The following is a 15,028-nucleotide window of genomic DNA, read 5'->3' on the forward strand; positions in this document are numbered from 1 at the left end:
AAAAATAAAAATAAAAGAAAGGCTCGACAAGGGTAAGTATAAAGCCTCTCACAGGGAGCCACAATTTACTACCTTAGATGTCAATCACTTTCATGGTTGGACCAAACACCATAGAGAAAGTCCTTCACATGGATATGTTACCCCCATGTAAGAATCTCAGCTTATTATATGTACATATATATTCAGAGCATCGCCCCTGCTGTTTATATTCAATTAGAGTCAGCCTCTGCATCAACTTCATCACAGTGACTTATATTTCAAGTTTGACCCGTATATAAATATTCGATTGGGGGGACTCTTGTGATATTAGTATTTTAGTATCATTACATTATTACTATTAGCATATGCATTATATTATTGCTGCCAAGTACGCATGTCACATCACTTCTAACAAGTCATGATACTATTTTCATTCTAGGCAGTACATATGCCATGTTTAACATTGTCATTTTATTATCGACATTATATTACTTGCTTCACTATAGCACTAATGATACACTGAGCTATGTGAGCATATGATTTATTATAATGCATGACTGATTCTCTGCATATTATATTATAGAGAAATTTGATATGTTATCATTCACTTTATCGACATGAGTAATTTGAGGGGCAAGTGGACCCCAATTTTATTTGGTATATGTGTAGTTGATATATTGTATTGTATTAGAGGTTGGTTAAGTCCATATTATAGAGGAGAGCCGTCGAAATCCCGATAAATTATGTGCGACATCTTTCAAGGCAATTCATAAGCCCTTGCTTATTCAAGCTTGCATAAATATTTTTCGAGACAGTTCGTAAGTTCTCACTTATTGGAGCGACTTATATTCTCGAGGCAATTCGTAAGTCCTCACTTATTTGAGATCGATGCATATATTCGAGGTGGTTTGTAAGTCCTTATTTGTTGGAGCTACTCATACTTTCTAGGCAATCTTTAAGACCTCACTTATTTGATAGCTTATATTTCAAGTCTGAACTATATATAAATATACGACTCAAACTTGGAGGACTATTGTTATATCCATAAATTACGTGGCATGCGAATGACGGAGGGGGTCCTACATTGGTCGACATGTTATCGACTATTTAATTGATTGAACCTATTTTATTGAACACTTGCATATTGGGCTTAGAGCTCGGCCCATCTTACTAAACTACTTCGCCCATTTAAATTTTCCTATATATATGTGATCCATTTCATTCTAAGGTATGTTTTCAACCCTAACCAAACTCCCTTACTCGTCTCTTGCACTTTTCTTCATACTTTGTCCGACCGTTGACTTGATTGTCGGAGTGCATACGGTCGCTAGACCTTTTTCCTTGATCGACAGCCTTTCACTCCCTAACAGAGTGTTCCAGTTTGTAGGTGATACCTACGTGAAGGAAGAGAGTCAGGATTCTGTTGACGCATTTTTTGGGGTCAACATTTTCCATCCAAAATTAAGATTTCCTTCAATAAAGCGGATTTCTCCACTTAATTTCATATTTCTTCGATCCGGTTGATGCCTTTTCATCATTTTTTGTATAATTTAATAATTAGGATGTTTGGCCATGTTTTTCCTTTGTATTGGATGAATGATGATCCCTATTGTTTGTTATTTTAATTCATGACAATTAATTTAGTAATTCTTGATTGATTTTGCATTCCCATCTAACTATTTGATTGTATGATAATAAATTAGGTAATATGTTGCTTGTTGTAGTGTAGGAATATTCAAAATAAGTCTATAATGCGACAAAATCAACACATAGATAATAGGTATTAGGAATAATATTTGTGGCATGTACAATCATAAATGATAAATCCAATAAATCACTGCAAATTTTTCATATGAATTCGGACTATGAATATAATGTATAATTCAAGAAGTACTAAATTAATTTTCTTGAATGATGTAAAAAATTTTCATATGAATTCGAACTATCTGGTATAAAATGCATAATCTTTTCTTATATGATGTACAAATTGGTTTTGCACTCCATATGAAATTTACATAATATAAATGGTTTGATTAGATGCGACCTCATTATTCTGCCATGAATTCTTTTTAAGAAAGTTAGAGATTCAATATTGACATTTGTAGTCGAAAGTCTAATGATTAACTTACCTCGCGAACAAGTTACGCATGGATAATCATTAGGTAAAAGAATCTGTTGGTTCTCTAGAAGATGTCTATGTGAGTTGTTTATTATTCGACGCATCATTATAACTTCTGAATGTCAAAATCGATCATACTAAAGTATAAAACTTTTTTGGTCAACGAACTTCAAGTTTGTGACAATATTTTATTCAACTATTCTTATAAATGTATAACACATGCCATATGGGAGTGCATGATGTTTTTTTTTATCTGCTTCTTGCCAAATACAAAAGAAGTCATATAAAGATATTCAATATTAATTTATTGTATCGTCTCAATATGATATCCGTTGCTGCGGATATCTTTAAAATTAAGCAAATTTCTTCTGAATTTGCTAGAATAAAGTACATCATCCATACATAATTTTGTAATATTTAGTAAAATAATACAAGCTCTTTTGGAGCCTTCAACGATATTCGATGCACTTGATATCTTATTTTTTCTGCTATTGTTAAGTTCAAAATTTTTTTTTATCTTGAAAAATAGTATATATAGTTCCACTATTAATCAAACAGTTGTCTTAACTACCCATCGTGAATCTATAAGTATAATAATATAATTATATTTAAAAAGAAACTTGAATTTAAATTTAAAAGGGTTAGACATAATTCAATACTGTGAATTAACGATGTATAATAAATTTTTAAATTTTTTTGTGAAAAGTAAAAATATATTTCAAACTAAATTTCTAAAATAAAGGAAAATACTAGAGACATAGAAAATAAGCAAATCTATATCTTCCATCACATTATCCCTAATCAAATGGTCAATATCCCATTTAGATTAGTAAAGAAATCGCAGATATCCAAATGAGTCACGTCAATTGGACTATCATAATCAGCAAAATTTGTTTCCATTTTTCACTTGTCCCTCGATTATTTTTGGTAAAGATACAAGATGTTTTACCATACTCTATGTACGTGCCCAATGCCCTTTCATTTCACATCTAAAGCTACATTCTTCATGTTCCTTTTCGGATGTGATACTTTCGTGTACTTTGTGCCTTTTGAAATTATTACTTTTGTTGCTAATAGCTTTGTTGATTATTTTGTCCATGATTTATTCTACGTCCTTATCTTGATATTGCATTTGCTTCAAACAATGCAGTACCATTTACCTTACACAGTCATACAGGACAAGTTGGACGTAATCCATGATTTTTCATCAACAGTTCATTATTTTTTCAACCACAAGCAGGCAAGATATGAGTTTTGAGTACCTTTAGACACCACATTCACGATATTGCTGCAGGAGCACATTCGAGGCATGAAAGGTGAAAAATGTTTTCTCCAACATATCATCATTAGTATTTTTCTTCACACAATGTCAATTTTGAACATATTTTGCACAGTTTTGAAGTCTTGTAAACAAACATGCATCTACTTTTAGCGGGTTTTGGGAAGGACTATAATCCTCTGATGATCGAATCTTTCGGTTAAATTTTTTCAAAGAACCTATGGATCTTTTTCAGTGAAATATTCAATTTTCAATCCATCGTGAAGATGATGACGAAGGAAGATGAGTGCTTTTGCACGATCCTGTAGGGATTCTTTATTTTCTCCTTTTATTATCTCCTCCATACCTTTTGAGACAAGATGAATATCAGTTTCGAGTACCCATGACAGATAAATTTTACCAGATATGTCAAATGCAGCAAATTCAAGTTTTGTGATATTTGCCATGTGATTAACAACATAGTAAAGTGAAAGAAAATACAATTTATTTTTGAAAATAGGATTAAACATCACATAATAGTTAATCAAGGAGTCAAATGACACAAGTTACTGTTTGCCTTCAGGGATAAACATTAATTTAAAATAATATGTTCTTTGAAACATATGCTACTTCGGGAGCACGTTGTATTTTACTATTACTTCTTCAAGAGCAATATGTCAATATTCTTTTAGAATATTTAAAAAATCTAATTCATATTCTTCAGGGACAAATAATATTCTTCTGAAATATTAAAAAAATAGAGTTCATGCTCTTCCGGAGCAAGTAATATTTTTTAAAAATATTAATTATAATGTTGTGCTACTTTAAGAATAACAACAATATACTTTTTAAAGTTTATACAAGAACAAAAAAATATAAGTTACGTTAATAATAAAATGAATATTTAGAAAGCATATGTGAAAGAATCATGATTTAAAGCGTAATTAAATATCACAACTACATTCGAAAATTTATACATAATTTAAAGCATGATTAATTGTGACTGAATTAACAAATTAAAGCATGATTTAAACCTGTAATATTGAGCAAATTTATTTTGAGCAATAATTAGTGTGCTGAGCCAAGTAATCAATGAACAATTGAACAAAACATATTCTACCAGACATGTACTTGCGTGATTAATAAGCAACCAATTAAAATATGTCTCATTGTAGAAACACGAGCAACCAAGTAAATAATGTAGATGAGTGTGTGCTTGTATTACAAAAACCAAAATGAAATTCACGCAGATATCGAGGAACTTATAAAAGCCATATAAAATACATTATACAGAAATCGAAATGCACATATTTGACATTATCATGCATATGTGAAAAAATTACATGTTGCCAGATTAATTTCGATATATGTAACATGTGATTATATTTAAAAAAATTACTACTTTTACTAAACTTTGAAAAATTAAGTTTTCGTGCTGATAATGTATTATGAAAAGCGATAAAGAGAGAAAATATGATAAAAGTTAATAGATTTGTGTGCATTTTATTAAAAACGAAAGCCTATATTTATATGGAAGATTATGGATACAATGATAATAATTTTTAGGACTACAAGGGTATTATTGTTATTTATTAATAAATTTACCATTTATAACAATTACTTTTATTTGTGTCGATTCCACATTTAACGTGAAGATAATTGAATTTTTGGTAACACTTTAGTGTTTATAAAAAATTGGGGTGTTACAAAAAAGTGTGCGTCTTATGGACTATTACCCGACAGAGATATCGTTGATTCCACTAGCTAAATAATATAATCGAGCCCTATATACATAAGTAGTAAAAAAAGTCAATTGAAAATAAAAAAAAATTGCAGGTAAAAAAGTCTAGAATCATCGGATAGAACAAATTCTTTCTAAAAGAAGATTACCCAAAAGAAAGAAATATGAAATATATGTACTTTAGTTTACCAGTTTTCAATTTCTGTCCGATTTCTCCAATAATTTTTGTAGAAGTTCTCCGGCATTGCCATTTTGGCAAAGCAGAACCAGTCAAGGGAAGAATGTAAAAAAATGAAAACAAGAGGATGAGGTCGTGGTTGATTTGCATTTGCATTTTTCATTTTCATTTTCAAACGATTTTTAGTTTTCCCTGAAAACAGTCCGTTTTCGACATTTATAACTGAAAATGATAAAAAGTCGTTTTGCGCTTTTAGTTATAAATTTTAACTCGTTTTCGAAAATGTGTTTTCGAAAACGACGGACCAAACGCGTTTTCGAAAACGAAAAATGGAAAATGGGTCAAAAACGACAAATCAACCATGACCTAAAACTTTCAAAAACACGTTATGGTTTACAGTTAAAAAAAAAGGGACAAAACTATTAGAGGATAGTCATTGTGAGAGAATACATTTATTACATTGAGAACTGCCAATATCATTATACGTTTCTTTTAATAAGTAGTTTGCTACAATTATCCTTCATTTTACAATTCCACATAATTTTTTATACTCGTTAAGGATGCGATGGGAATTAAATAAAAAAAAAAAAAATTTCTGCCACCATCCACCCACAAAAGTCAATTTGGAAAAGATAAATGTGCCACTTGCTGACAAGTAAATAAACAGGGCACATTAAAGAAGATAGAAAGCATTTGAGTGTGGTTACTTTCCTTACCACAAACAAAAAATTAACTATAACACACCTACAATTTTGCTTCCACAAATAAAGTAGCTACAATCAATTTGGCTGTTGTGCGACACTTCTTTCATATTGCCTTTATAGTAGAAGGGATAAATAGTGATGATGATATATTTTAAGAAAAGATAATTGAAGAGATTAGAAGCAAAATCTGACAATTTACTCTTTACTTCTATTATTACACTAGTGGACACACAACTTTTGACTAGACTTATTTTTGATAAAGGGATATTTACTTAATAAAGTAAATAGTACTTTATCAATTATTTTGCAAGACGACAGACAACTTATGACAATATACTTAGATTTGAGATGATCTTTGCATATTATGGGGTGCCCAAATTTGTTGTCGTGGCTGGTTCTTTCAAATCTTCAAAAGATGATGATAGTCACAGTATTTTCTATGAAGGCATATATTCTTTATTTTTTTAAAATTACAAAACACCTAAAAAGTTAATGTCATTTTTAACACTGCACTAAAATTTGCACAATTTTGCACTAAATCTTCCACCAAACTTTAAATCATCTTCAACCCTTACACCAAAACTTACACCAAATGAACCGTGTTTAGTCATTTTCTTCTCTCTTTTTTATTCTAAATAATTTATTTATTTGAAAAATTTATTTATTTATTTATTTATTTTACAAATACATAAATTACTAAATAAATAATTACGCTAAATTAGCAAAAATATTAAATTCATTAATAAATATAGAAAATATAATACAATTAATAGGAACACTAAATAAATTCTGTTTGTTATATTAAATAATCGCGTTAACTTTAAATAATCGTATTTGTTATATCAATTTTTTGTACTCTTATTTTAATTAATTCATTAATTATTGTTTCTTACATCTAAAAAATTATTTATTTATTTATTTTACAAACACATAAATCACTAAATAAATAATTACATTAAATTAATGAAAATATTAAATTCATTAATAAATATAGAAAATATGGTACAATTATTAGAAACACTAAATAATCGTGTTTGTTATATTAAATAATCGTGCTTGTTATATTAATTTCTTATTTTAATTAATTCATTAATTATTATTTCTTACATTTAAAATTTACTTTAAATGCAAATAATAATAATAATAATAATAAAAATTATTTTATTAAAAAATATATAAGACAAATGACCCAAATACCCTTTATCAATCATTTTGGCAAATGGAAAAAAGGGCAAATATGACTTTGTACCATTTGCACCATGGTGCAAATTTTGGTGCCACAATGAAGTGCTTTTGCATCAAATTTGGTGCTTTGGTGCCATCATTGGAGATGACCTAAGTTACTGCTCAGTAAGGATCAAAATCACATTTTTAATAAATTTTGATAAAAGTTTGACGAAAGGTGTAACTAAAAAGTTGTGAATTCCATAATATGTGATTAAAATTAATTATTAATTTTGACTTAAATTAAAATTTGACTTTTAATTTCTACCAAACAGGTTACAAAGTATTTTTAATTTTTTATGGCAGTAAAAGAAATAATTTCTTTTTGTCAAGAGCCATTCAAAGTAACTGCTTTACTTTCACGCTCTAAAATCTATTCATCGACGCCCGACGGCCGACAAGAAAACCTTATTAGTACCAGCAACTCCAAAATGATGAGAGCTACGACTCCGGGCCTGCCCAGCCAGCCCGTACCCGAAATGGATCAGAACAGCAGTCTACAGCAGCAGAGAGCTTCGTCTTCCTCCTCTTCTCGGGCCCACCAATTCCACCATCCTGCCCGGCCCGCGATCGTTGAGCTGTTCAACCTCTATCTAGGCTGCGTAATACTAATCATTGTGTTAATATGATCATGTCAATAGTTTTCACTCTTTCGCAAACACTGTTATGTATATATATTTCGCTTCAATTCAGTCTTTTCCTTTTTCTGGGTTTTTACAGAGAGGTGCTCAGCAGAAATTAAATGATTCATTTAGAGAGACTCCGTAAGTGAATCACTTTATCACACATGTATTTTATTGATCTTTATGAAATTTCCTAGCAAGTTTTAATTTTTTTCCTGAAATTTTGGGGATCTTTTAATGCTAACCGTGTCTTTTGCAGGGAAAATTGTCATTGCTGTGTTTTATTAAAACCCTTTTTTTCTTATTGTAAATTTCTCTGTTATTAAAGCGATGCTACGACTTTTTATTGGAATTTATGTACCCATTGACGTTGAAATGTTTGAGAGCTTAAAAAAGTTGAGTATTTCATGTTTTCTTGAACAATGTAATCCCATTATTATAACGATTCCTGTTGCAATTGTTGTTCAACATTCAAGAAAAAAATGAAATGGGATGAAAAATATGAAGAAAACCAAAGAAATGGTATTAGAGGTAAAATCTTGTGCCATGCGACCGCATAGGCAAAAAGGCTATGTGGTCGTATGGCCTATTGTAGGGAATTTGGGGGCCTCTTTGGGTTGTTCTATGCGACCGCATAGATTAATACTATGCAGTAACATAGTTATAAGAAATTGACCGTTCGAGGTCGGTTTTCTACATTTGCAACTTCAAATTTTGGTGGCTTTTTGACCTATTTTGGCATCAATTCATGCGCATTGGTGGTGGCCTATATATAGGTGATGCATCTCATGCCAAATACAAGTGAAAAACATTTGTGATCCATATTCATTCCAAAATCAAAAATTAAATTCTTGATTTACATTCATATTCAAATCTTCCTTGTGTTCTTATAGTTTTGAAGGATTACAATTGTGCTTTAGTGTTAAATTCATTACAATGCTTGATATAATTCTACAAACTTTTTGTCAAAATCTTCAAGCATTTCAATCAATCTTGAGAAGAGACAAAAATATAATTCGAGGACAGCGATTACGCATTCTAGCTTTCAATCTTGTTCTTTTCAATTTTCGGGGTTAATCATCTTGTGGTTGTATTCTTGTGATATTTCTTTCGTCTCTTCTTCATCCCTCCAAAATTTTCCATCAATCTCAAACTATATTTTCTGCGATGGAACGCGAGACAACTCTGGCAATAATAAAACTCATGAACCAAGATTTGGTGCGGTTGGATCGGTTCGATGGCACATACTTCACGTGATGACAAGACAAGTTGAAATTTTTACTTGCTGCACTGAAGATCTTTTACATTCTAGATCCTGATTTGGTGTCGTTATCGAAACCCACAAGTGGAGAGACTGAGGCAATCAAGGCTGAAAGGTAGAAACGCTAAGAAGATGAGTTGATATACCGTGGTCACATACTCAACGCCCCGTCGAATCATTTGTATGACTTGTATACAAACACAACATCGACAAAGGAGATTTGGAATGCATTAGAGAGTAAGTACAAAGCGGAAGAGGAAGGTACTAAGAAATTTTTGATTTCTAAATACTTGAACTTTAAATTTCTTGATTATATCCCCTTAATTCCCCAAGTGCATGAATTACAAGTAATTGTCAACAAACTAAAGATTGTGAAGATTGAAATTCTGGAGACCTTTCAAGTTGGGGCTATAATTGCTACACTCTCGGGTACTTGAAAAGGATACCAGAAGAATATAATGCATAGTTTCGAAGATTAATCTTTAGAACAATTGCAAAAAATCTTCGGATTGAGAAATAATTCAAATTGCGGGGTAAGATTGAAAACTCTTATGAAGAAACTTCAAAGGCCAATGCTGTTGAAAAATTTGAACCACTTGCAAAACCCAACAAGAGGAAGCATTCGAGAAACTTTAACAAGTCTAAGAAGAAGACAAAAGGAGGGTGTTTTGTGTGTGAAAAATCTGGACAATATGTAAATGATTATAGGCACCGAAAACGAAACAACTCTGAAGGTAAAATAAATTCCATCCAAGAGGACAAGATTGTGGCCACCGTAAGTGAAATAAATGCAATCGAGGGAAAAGTTCTCGGGTGGTGGTATGATACTTGTGCTATTGTACATGTATCATATAATAAATCTTTTTTCAAAACATACTATGAAGTGGATGGAGATCAAGAGTTCAAATGGGTAATGAAGTTCGATCCAAGATCATTGGAAAAGAAAATGTTGATATCATCTTCACTTCTGGGAGGATCGTTACTCTTACAAATGTACTACATGTTTCGGATATGAATAGGAACTTGGTTAGTGGTAATCTTTTAGGAAAATCGGATATTAAAAGTGTATTTGAGTTCGAAAAACATGTATTATCTCTCAAAGGAAAATTTGTTGGAAAAATGCTATTTTTGTGAAGGAATGGTCAAATTATGTACAGTTGACAAAGAAATAAATAAAGTTGATTTTGCTTATTCCCTTGATTTAGCCCCTGTTTGATCCCCATTTTTAGGTAATGAAAATGGGAGGAATAGTATTTTTTTGAAAAAATGAGAGGTTGAAAAAGAAGGAAATTTTTTTCGATTTACGTGTAATATTATTTTATAGAAGATTGTGTGGTTGAAAATATGAGAGAGAAAAATAAAGTGTAATTGAATGTAATTTAATGGGGCTCAAACGGGGGCTTATTTTTATTATGGCATGCTAGATTATGTCACACCGATAGAAGTATTATGAAATGAATGAAAGTGTGACTTGATTTCATATGATGAAAATAATGAATATAAATGCAAAATATGTGTATAATCTAAAATGATTAAAAAACCATATTAACGTGTGAAAATGACCTCTAGTATCTTGGAATTAATTTATACAAATATATGTGACATTGTGAATTAAATGACATATTAACTAGAGGTGGAAATATGTACTTCATTACTTTTATTGATGATTTTTCTAGATATACGTATGTTTACTTAATGAAACATAAACAAGAGGCTTTTGACATGTTTAAGGTGTACAAGAATGAAGTTGAAAATCATTTAGGAAAGAAAATAAAGACCTTAAAAAGTGATAGAGGTGGTGAATGCTTTTCTAGTGAATTTAACTTATTTTGTGAACAACATGACATCATTCACCAATGTTCTGCACTTAGGACACCTGAACAAAATGGTTTGATAGAAAGAAAAAATAGAACATTAGTTGAAATGATTAACGTCATGCTTATTTATGCTAAGTTGCCATTTCATTTGTAAGGTGAAACTATATTAAGTGCATGTAGGATACTTAATAGAATTCCTTCAAAACATACAAAGGTTCCCCCTTAACGAATTGTGAAAAGGAAGAGAATCGAACATTGAATACTTCAAAGTGTGGGTGTTGTCTTGCTTATTGCAAGAACACTAACCTTATAGGACTAAATTGGGTCCAAGAGGCATTAAATGCGCCTTTTTCGGATACGCAAACAATAGCAAATCTTTTAGATTACTAAACTTTGAGACCAATGTAATTATCAAAGCAAGCGATGTAATATTCAGATATTGAATTCAGGGGAAAATCTTTAATATATCCCTAACTCAAGTGGAACACGTGATGAAATGTCTTCTAAAGATATTGATGAGTTTAGTGAACTACAAAGAAGTAAAAGAACTCGAGCTGAAGACTTTTAGGACCAGATGAAATTGATTCTCAACTTATCTCTTTTTACTTAGTAGAGGGAAATGAGTTGAATGTTGTAAGAACAATTCTTTTTATTTTACAAGTGAAAATCAACTCAAAAACTTATAAAGAAGCTATGACTTCTTGTGATAGCATTTTCTGGAAAGATGCAATTAAAAATGAAATTGACTCGATAATATCTAATAAAACTTGGGAACTTGTTGATTTAACATTATGATCCAAACCTATTGGATATTAATGGGTATTTAGGAGGAAATATAATGTTGACGGCTGATGGGTGCTCACACTCATTATATTTATACCACTTAATTCATTATTTTGTTACCCTTGAGAATGTTTTAGAACTTTTTAATGTGTGTTTTGATGTTGTGATATAAGGTGATGAAATTGAGTGAAATAGGCAAAAGTTGGTGAAGTTGGATGAAAGGACCAAATTGTAAGAGATCCAAAGTTTGGGGACTAAAATGCAATTAATCAAAAGTTGTGTCGAACCTCGCGATGAAGATCCGAGAGTGTTGGGAGTCAATTGGATGAAGAAAGATGTCAAAGGGATCAAATCTAGTCAAAATATGATTACAAATCAATTTCCAACCCACAAGTTAAGCTTCAGAGTTTTAACCTCACATTGAGACCCATTTTTGATATAGCAAACAATCGAATTGGAGAATGATGCCCGAAGCAAAGTTGTAGCCCTTTGAATTAGCTTTCAAATTCATCTTGAATCATTTCAATCGGACATAAGACGAGAAGGTTATGCTAAAAATACTAAAAGACATATAGAAATAGATTTTACTTGGCGCTCGAGAGATGGAAATGGAATCAATTTAGTGTTCTTGTCTATAAATTTTGGAAAGATTGATAGAAATAGTTATAAATGTTGAAAAATATTATCGATAATACGGTGAAATCATTCCCTGGGCTTTTATAATTTGAATAGAGACTTTACAATTTGTCCCCGTTTACTTGCATCGTTCATCCCATTTACTTTAATTTAGTATAAAAATATCGTGTTAAAGTTTGATTTTCTAAATAAAGTGAAAGTTGAAATAATTATAGTACTCAATAGGATTTAAATATCAATCCTTGTGGGTTCGACACTCTTATTCTAATACTATATTACAAAATTTGATACTATACACTTGCGGTATAAAATCACGTTGCATAAATTGCATGGCAACGACTCTCTAAATATCTTCAAGGCTAGATTGGTAGCCAAAAGTCATCGACAAAAGGAAGGAATAGACTATTTTAACACTTATACACTGTAGCTAGAATAACATAAGGATATTATTCGCTTTAGCTTTGATACATGATTTGCATGTTCATCAAATGGATGTCAAGACGGCATTCTTAAATATGAATATCGATGAGGAGGTCTACATGAAACAACTCAAAGGGTTTGTTTTATCTGGAAACGAACATAAGGTATGCAAGATAGTAAAATTGTCATACAGTTTGAAGTAGGCACCTAAGAAATGGCATGAGAAGTTCGACTTAGCAATAATATCATTTAGATTCAAACTTAATAGCTTAGATAGATGTTTATATTCTAAAAAAATGTGATGATTATGTGATATTTATATGCTTATACGTTGACGACATGTTGATTATGAGTAATTACGTGGACGGTACAGAAGAAACGAAGATGTTTTTATCTTCCACATTCAAGATGAAAGATCTTGGGGAGATGGATACCATTTTGGGTATCAAAGTCATAAAGACTAGTGGGGGTTACCATCTAAGTCAATCACATTATATCGATAATGTCATAAATAAGTTCAAACACTGGAATGTAAAAGTGTATAGTACCCCGATTGATCCAAGTTCAAAACTTGTAAAAAATGATGAAAGAGCAATTACTCAATTGGAATATGTAAGTGCTATTGGAAGTTTTATGTATGCAGTTCAATGCACACGACCAAACATAATCTATGCAATAAGTAAACTTAGTAGGTTTACTAGCAACCCAAGCAATGATCATTGGAAGGCCATTGGGAAAGTTCTTGGATATTTAAAGAAAACCAAAAATTTAAGCCTACAATATACCAAATTCCCTACAATATTGAAAGGATTTATCGATGCTAGCTGGATATCTAGCATAGGTGAAAGTAAATTTACCTCAGGATGGGTGTTCACTCTAGGAGGAGGGGCTGTTTCTTAGAAATTAAAGAAACAAACATGCATAACACACTTGACCATGGAATCAGAATTTGTAGCCCCTTCGGATATCGGGAAAGAGGCTAAGTGGCTTAAGGATCTCTTTTATGAGATACCTTTGGGATCGAAGAACATTTCTTCAATACCTATAATATGTGATAGTCAAGCCACATTAGCAAAGCATACAATGAGGTATACAATGAAAAGTCTAGATATATGAGTCTTAAACATGACTACATGAGGAAATTAATCAAGGATGGAGAGATTTAGTAGCATCTACTTCGAGTAGGATGAAATTGAAACTCCTTAACTTAAAAGGTCCATCAATGATGGCAACCCTACCTGTCATTACTCAAAAGGTAATCCACGGGTTTAAAGGGTAACAACAAGTCATTCGATATGTGGATAGTTACAGCATTATTCAAATCCGCAATGATCCTATCCTAATTAAAATAATGTTGGTTGTTATTGAAGTGAGGGTTGAGCTTTAAGAATTTAATGAAGTTCCGTGATAAAACATAAGTACCTCTAAAAGTAACAAAGATATTGGAAGAACTTTACTTACATAAACTTCGAGGAGATGTTACCTCAATTAAGAGTTGGAGTTTCTCTCATTAAAGCTTGTTGAATAGGATGAGCGCAAGGCCATAATAGCGCTAAACGAGTTATGAGGAACTTGAGAACACGTGGTACTTGTGTGTGTTCTTGTCGGTGTTGTCATATGGAATAAATGGTTCAAAACTTTATGCTACCTTTGATTCCGACTTTACTTTGTGTGAATTACACCATGGTTAGATTCAAATCGAAAGATATCTAGTCGTTATGCATGAGTATAGTATGATTTGAGTATGAGATTTTTTCTCGAATTTTGAATAAGTGGGGGATTGTTGCAATTGTTGTTTAACATTCAAGAAAAAATGAAACGTGCTGAAAAATTTGAAGAAAACTAAAGAAACGGTATTAGAGGCAAAACCTTGTGCCATGCCACCGCATAGGTAAAAAGGCTATGCAATTGCATGGCTTGTTGCAGGGAATTTGGGGTTCTCTTTGGGTTGTTCTATGCAATCGCATAGATTAATACTATGCAGTCCCGTAGTTATAAGAAATTGACCGTTGGAGGTCGGTTTCCTATCGTTGCAACTTCAAATTTTGGTGGCATTTCGACCTATTTCGATATCGCGCGCATTGGTAGTGGCCTATATATAGGTGATGCATCTCAAGCCAAATACAAGTGAAAAACATTTGTGATCCATATTCATTCCAAAATCAAAGATTAAATTCTTGATTTACATTCATATTCAAATCTTCCTTGTGTTCTTATAGTTTGAAGGATTACACTCGTGCTTTAGTGTTACATCCTTTATAAGGCTTGATATAATCCTACGAATC

At 31.5% G+C, this 15,028-nt stretch overlaps 1 protein-coding gene across 1 annotated transcript in view; it reads left to right on the forward strand.

The window, feature by feature from the left end:
- The first annotated feature begins 7,559 nt into the window (after window positions 1-7,559).
- The window catches only part of LOC111378224 (mediator of RNA polymerase II transcription subunit 23), a 29,445-nt gene continuing 21,976 nt past the window's right edge, over window positions 7,560-15,028 (forward strand). Inside the window, exons 1-2 of the mRNA XM_023001393.1 lie at window positions 7,560-7,805; window positions 7,924-7,967. Coding sequence (XP_022857161.1) covers window positions 7,635-7,805; window positions 7,924-7,967 — 215 coding nt within the window. The 5' untranslated portion in view covers window positions 7,560-7,634. The remainder of the gene's footprint in view (window positions 7,806-7,923; window positions 7,968-15,028) is intronic.

This window comes from Olea europaea, unplaced genomic scaffold, assembly GCF_002742605.1.
Source record: "Olea europaea var. sylvestris unplaced genomic scaffold, O_europaea_v1 scaffold1787, whole genome shotgun sequence".
In the NCBI taxonomy this organism is placed as follows: Eukaryota; Viridiplantae; Streptophyta; class Magnoliopsida; order Lamiales; family Oleaceae; genus Olea; species Olea europaea.